The following is a 6,702-nucleotide window of genomic DNA, read 5'->3' as shown; positions in this document are numbered from 1 at the left end:
GAGCAGGGTAGAGGCCAAGGGTCAGAGAGAGGCCTGCCTGCAGGCACAGCTGAAAAGAGGCTGTACTGATGGAAGAAACTGTATCCTGAGCATTCCTGAACCTGCATTGTAACCTGTTACTTCCCTAATAAACTCCATAATCCTGAATATGACTTGTGGGTTCTGTGTGGCCATTGCAATGAATTATCAAACCCAGCAAAGTAGAGAGTGCTATGGGAGGGATGATTGATGTCGGAATTGGTAAAGATGGTGGAGAGAGGAGGCATGTCTGACCTCTGCCTCATAGGAATCAGCCTTGGGCTGTTGATCTTGATTCTGCTTCCCCATTGTGGTGTTAGGTCCTTGTTATAAAATATCAGAAAACTTGGCTGAAATATGTTCTACAGTTGAGTGAAAATAGAACTTACAAGTGATGAACTTGATATTGAGCTGAGATTTCCAAGTAAAATGAAGGTGCAGCCTCGTTTCTTCATGCTGCTTATACAGTAAAATGCAAGAGGAAAGAGATACATTGAGGGAGGACTGTTAAGCAAAAAGGACCCAGCACTTGATGATTTCGGACATTCTAGTCCATCCAGCTAGTGTGCACTGGACAGAGAGCCACGGGTGTGCCTGGACAACCTTTTCCTGAAGAGCTTAAGCATGTGACTCCTGGATCCCCCAGTCATCTCGGCAGAAGCCAGGAAAAGAGATGGGTTATCCAGGGTCGACCTGTGGAGGAGCCTCTTGTCCAATAGCATGGATCCCCATGACATACACAGGAGACACACAAGGTTTCTGAGAATGTTTATCAGCAGAAACTCCTCCAGGTTGGACTGAAAGGAACAGAGACAGAATGAAATGAGAGAAGACTATCAGACTTTCAAAATTCTACAAAAAGCAGTGGCTATGCAGAGGGTGGTGAAAACATGGGCCCTGAGGGCAGACAAGAGGATTATTCCCAGGCCTGAAACCTAATGGACTTTGCCCTGCTGGATCTAGAGCTTGCTTAGAACCCGTGACTCCTTTATTCCTTCTAGTTTCCAAGCAAGCTCAGGCACGTTCCAGGTGTGGCATGGTTGTTGGGGGCAGGGTGGGCTTGTGCTCCACGAGGTGTGGATGTCGGCCTTGAGCATGCAGTAGTGGGGGAAGGCAGGCTGTGAGGCAACGCTGCAGATGCCTGTGAGCTGTGGGGCCAGACCAAGGTGGCGTGTGCAAAGGATGGGATGAAATCGATGGTGGAGCTGTGCAGAGAAGCGCACCTTGTGGGGCCAGCTGAGGAGAAGGGACAGAGAGGTTCCAAGGTGCCTCTGGGTTCAGGCTGTAGAGATGGGAGGAGGGGTGTGCCAGCCCAAAACGGGCAGGGGTCTGTGGGGAGAGGCCCTGGCCCCAGGTCTGGGAGGCAGGTCCAGGTCATGTTTATCTACACAACCCCTGCCTGGGCTGAGAGCAGTTTGGAAATGTCAGGAGTAGAGCTCCCGGCCGTGTCTTCCCCGACCACTGGCTGCAGCCCTCCGGGGCCACTGCAGGGTCCCTAACTGAGTCTTTTCACTTCCTCCAGGGAGTGGACTTCTGATGAATTCTGCAAACCAGTCGGGCACTATGAACGGCCACACTACTCCTCCTCTCGATATCTTAGTCACCAACGACACTGAGGCGTCCAGAGTCCCCAAGACTGGAAAGGCCATTCCAGGAACTGGCACCTCTTCTGTGCCCCAGGCTGAGGCCGTCCTGCCCACCAAGGCCAGGAGCATCGCTGGGGTGTGTGTGGAGGCCTCTGGCCAGACCCTGAGTCTCTATGTGGCCATGAAGCAGGGCCTGCTGCCCTCGGGGCTCGGGCTGGCTCTGCTGGAGGCCCAGGCCGCCACTGGGGGTCTCGTGGACCCTGCCCAGGGCCAGCTTCTCCTTGTGTCTGAGGCCCTTCGCCAAGGGCTGGTGGGGCTGGAGCTGAAGGAGAAGCTGCTGGCCGCTGAGCGTGCAGTCACCGGGTACCCGGACCCCTACGGGGGCGCGAAGCTGCCTCTCTTCCAGGCCATTGGGAAGGAGGTCGTGGACAGGGCGCTGGGGAGGAGCTGGCTGGAGGCGCAGCTGGCCACCGGGGGCCTGGTGGACCCCGTCCAGGGTGTGCGCGTGGCCCCAGAGCCCGCCTGCCAGCAGGGCCTCCTGGACCAGGAGACGTGGCGCAGCCTGGAGGAGTGTGAGCCCGGGTCAGAAGCTGCTGGCTTCTGCGACCCCAACACGCTGGAGCGGCTGCCTTACCGTGAGCTGCTGGGCAGGTGCGTGGAGGCCTCCGGCATGGGGCTGGCTCTGCTGCCCCTGAAGACCACCTTCCGCACCCTGAGCGGGGCCGTGAGCACAGCTGAGCTGCTGGAGGCAGGGGTCCTGGACGAGGAGACGGCCCGCAGCCTGCGGGAGGGCCAGCTGGCCGTGACGGATGTGAGTGCCCGTGCTGACGTGCGGCGCTACCTGCAGGGCACAGGTGGTGTGGCAGGGGTGGTCCTGCTGCCCGCTGGCCGCAAAAGGAGCCTGGGCCAGGCCGCTGCCGAGCACCTGCTCCCACTGGGCGCCGTGCTCCCACTCCTGGAGGCCCAGGCCGCCACCCGCACCCTGGTGGACCCAGCCACTGGCCGGCAGCTGTGGGTGGATGAGGCGGTCCAGGCCGGCCTGCTTGGGCCTGAGCTCCACGGGCAGCTGCTGGTGGCAGAACAGGCAGTGACAGGTTTCCATGACCCCTTCAGTTGCTCAAGAATCCCCCTGTTCCAGGCCATGCATAAGGGGCTGGTGGACAAGCTGCTGGCACTGCGGCTGCTGGACGCCCAGCTGGCCACGGGGGGCCTGGTGTGCCCGGCCCGCAGGCTCCGGCTGCCCCTGGAGGCTGCCCTACGCTTTGGTTGCCTGGACGAGGAGACCCGGCAGTGCCTGTCACAGACTGCAGGCTTCTCAGACCCCGGCACCCAGGAGAGCCTCAGCTACGGGCAGCTGCTAGCCCGCTGCGTCACTGACCCGGAGACAGGCCTCGCCTTCCTGCCTGTCACGGGGGGTGCCCGCGGGGACAAGCCCCAGGGGCCCCCATTCATTGAGCACAGTACCCGGCAGGCCTTGAGCACAGCCACAGTCACTGTCTCTGTGGGAAAGTTCCAGGGCCGGCCTGTGTCCCTCTGGGAGCTGCTCTTCTCTGAGGTGGTCCCGGCAGGGCAGAGAGCCACGCTGGCCCGGCAGCACAAGGAGGGGGCCCTATCGGTGGAGGCGCTGGCCGCCCAGCTGAAGGCCACCAGTGAGAGGGCTGCAGCCACAGCCAAGGTCACCTTCTCGGGGCTGAGGGACGCTGTGACGCCGGGACAGCTGCTGGAGTCCAAGATCATCGACCGGGATGTGTATGAGCAGCTGGAGCGTGGGCAGGCCACGGTGGGCGACGTGGGCCGCCTGGACTCCGTGCAACGCTACCTGCAGGGCACGGGGAGCATCGCCGGCCTGCTGCTGCCCAGCTCCCAGGAGCGGCTCAGCATCTACGAGGCCCGCAGCAAGGGGCTGCTGCGGCCCGGCACCGCCCTAGTGCTGCTGGAGGCCCAGGCCGCCACCGGCTTCATCATCGACCCAAAGGAGAACAAGAGGTACTCTGTGGAGCAGGCACTGAAGGCCGGGGTCATCGGGCCGGACATGTACGCGAAGCTGCTGTCGGCCGAGCGCGCCGTCACCGGCTACACCGACCCCTACACGGGCGAGCAGATCTCCCTCTTCCAGGCCCTGCAGAAGGACCTCATCGTGCGGGACCACGGCGTGCGCCTGCTGGTACACGGGCGAGCAGATCTCCCTCTTCCAGGCCCTGCAGAAGGACCTCATCGTGCGGGACCACGGCGTCCGCCTGCTGGAGGCCCAGATCGCCACGGGCGGCATCATCGACCCCGTGCACAGCCACCGCTTGCCCGTGGAGGTGGCCTACCAGCGCGGCTACTTCGACCGGGCACTGAACCTGGTCTTGTCGGACCCCAGCGACGACACCAAGGGCTTCTTCGACCCCAACACACACGAGAACCTCACCTACCTGCAGCTGCTGGGGCGCTGCGTGCGGGACCCCGACACCGGGCTCCGCCTCCTGCCGCTTAGCAGTGCGCAGCCCCAGCTGGTGGACGGTGCCACGCGGCAGGCCTTCCAGGGCCAGCTACTGTCGGTGCGGTACGGGCGGTTCCGGGGACGGAGGGTGACCCTGTGGGAGCTCGTCAACTCGGAGTATGTCCGTGAGGACTGGCGGCGGCAGCTGCTCCAGCAGTTCCGGCTGCGAAAGGTGACCCTGGAGCAGGTCACACACCTGCTGCAGATGGAGTCGCGGCGGTGGGCGGACGTCACGCTGCCCACGCTGCGCGGCCGTGTCCGGGCCTACGAACTCCTGGAGGCTGGCGTCATCGACGAGAAACTTCTGGACCGTGTGCTGGCGGGGGCCGTGAGCCCCGAGGCGCTGCTCCAGGTGGACGCTGTGCGCAGGTGCCTGCGTGGATCCGGCGCCCTGGCTGGAGTGCGGCTGCACCCTTCCAACCGGCGCCTCAGCCTCTACCAGGCCATGCAGCAGAAGCTACTGGGCCCGGGCATGGGCTTGGCCCTGCTGGAGGCCCAGGTGGCCACTGGGGCCCTGCTGGACCCCCACAGCCAGGAGGTCCTGACGGTGGACGAGGCCGTGCGCAGGGGGCTGGTGGGGCCCGAGCTGTACGGCCAGCTGCGGCGGGCCGAGGATGCCGTCACAGGCTTCAGAGACCCCTTCTCCGGGAAGAGAGTGTCCACGTTCCAGGCCATGAAGAAGGGACTGATCCCTGTGGAGCAGGCTACCCGCCTCCTGGAGGCCCAGGTGGCCACGGGAGGGGTGGTCGACCCTGCTGGCCACCACCACCTCCCCATGCCTGTGGCCGCCAAGCGCGGCTGCATCGACCAGGAGATGGAGAAGGTGCTGAGCGGCGCCCCCCAGACCTTCCCCAGCCCGGACAGTCAGGGCCACACCAGCTATGCCCAGCTCCTTGAGCGCTGTCCCCGCGACGAGGCCTCTGGCCTGCTCCTCCTGCCGCTGCCGGACAGTGCCCCCACCGTGCCTACAGACGAGCAGGTCCGGGACGCCCTGCAGGCCGCATGGGGGGCTGAGGACGGCACGTCACTCTGGGACCTGCTCAGCTCCTGCCACTTCACCGACGAGCAGCGCTGGAACTTCCTGGAGGACTTCCGGGTGGGCCGGCTCTCGAAGGAGCAGCTGCGCGCAGCCCTGCAGAGCTGGCGGCAGAGAGCGGAGCTGCGGGTGCGCGCTCAGGTCTCGGTGCCTGGGCCACGGGGCGAGGTTCCCGCCGTGTGGCTTCTGGACGCTGGCATCATCTCCCAGGACACCCTGGAGGCACTGGTCCAAGGCCAGCAGTCACCCGACGAGGTGGCTGCACAGCCCTTGGTGAGGGCCTGCCTGTGGGGCACCGGCTGTGTGGCTGGCGTTCTGCTGCAGCCCTCAGGGGCAAAGGCCAGCATTTACCGGGCTGTGCAGGATGGCCTCCTGCCTGTGGGTCTGGGGCAGAGACTGCTGGAGGCCCAGATGGCTTGCAATGCCCTGGTCGACCCCATGACCAACCAACGGCTGTCGGTGGAAGACGCGGTCAAGGCTGGCCTGGTGAGTGGGGAGCTGAGCGAGCAGCTCCGGCTGACCGAGAAGGCCGTGGCCGGGTTCCCGGACCCCTGCTCGGGCCGTGCCCTTTCGCTGTGGCAGGCCATGGAGCAGGGGCTCGTGCCCCGGTCTGAGGGCCTCCCCCTACTGCAGGCGCAGCTGGTCACGGGGGGCGCCATGGACCCCATCCACCAAGTGCACCTGCCGCTGCCCGTGGCCTGCAGGCTTGGGCTACTGGACGAGGCCACGGGCCAGGCGCTGAGCTCAACCAACGAGGATGTGAGGTTCTTCTTCGACCCCAGCGCCCGGGACAAGGTGACGTACCAGGAGCTCAGAGCGCGGTGCATCCAGGACACTGCCACCGGCCTGTGGCTGCTGCCACTCTCCCAGGACGCCACACTCGACGTGGACGAGCACACGGCGGTGGCCCTGCGCGCCATGAAGGTGCCAGTGGGCGCAGGCAGGTTCAAGGGGCGGGCCGTGTCACTGTGGGACCTGCTGCGCTCCGAATACGTTGACGCTGAGCGGCGCAGGGAGTTGGCAGCGCTCTGCCGGTCCGGGCGGGCCGCAGCACTGTGCGAGGTGGTCCACACCGTCACCGCACTTGTCAAGGAGGCAGAGACACAGCCCTCTCAGGCCGCCTTCCAGGGACTCCGGAAGCAGGTGCTGGCCAGCGACCTGTTCCGGTCCCAGTTGATCGACAAGAAGACGCTGGATGAGCTGACCCGGGGGAAGAAGACGGTGCGGGAGGTGACACAGATGGCCAGCGTGCGGCACTTCCTGGAGGGAGGTAATTTCATCGCTGGCGTGCGCATCCAGGCCACGGGGGAGACCATGAGCATCCCTGAGGCCCTGCGCCGGCACATCCTGCGGCCCGGCACCGCCCTGGTGCTGCTGGAGGCCCAGGCCGCCACTGGCTTCATCATCGACCCTGTGGAGAACCGGAGGATGACAGTGGAGGAGGCGTATTCGGCAGGGATGTTCGGCACGGAAACCTACCACAAGCTGCTGTCGGCCGAGCGCGCCGTCACCGGCTACACCGACCCCTACACGGGCGAGCAGATCTCCCTCTTCCAGGCCCTGCAGAAGGACCTCAT

At 64.5% G+C, this 6,702-nt stretch overlaps 1 protein-coding gene across 1 annotated transcript in view; it reads left to right on the top strand.

Annotated features, from left to right (window-relative positions):
- Nucleotides 1–1,581: 1,581 nt before the first annotated feature.
- EPPK1 (epiplakin 1) overlaps nt 1,582–6,702 on the top strand; it is a 9,051-nt gene continuing 3,930 nt past the window's right edge. Inside the window, exons 1-2 of the mRNA XM_023741616.1 lie at nt 1,582–3,720; nt 3,800–6,699. Coding sequence (XP_023597384.1) covers nt 1,582–3,720; nt 3,800–6,699 — 5,039 coding nt within the window. The remainder of the gene's footprint in view (nt 3,721–3,799; nt 6,700–6,702) is intronic.

The sequence above is a fragment of the Trichechus manatus genome, unplaced genomic scaffold (assembly GCF_000243295.1).
Source record: "Trichechus manatus latirostris isolate Lorelei unplaced genomic scaffold, TriManLat1.0 scaffold00185, whole genome shotgun sequence".
Lineage (NCBI taxonomy): Eukaryota > Metazoa > Chordata > Mammalia > Sirenia > Trichechidae > Trichechus > Trichechus manatus.
The sequence above is the reverse complement of the archived record's forward strand: the minus strand, read 5'-3'. Positions and strand labels throughout refer to the sequence as shown.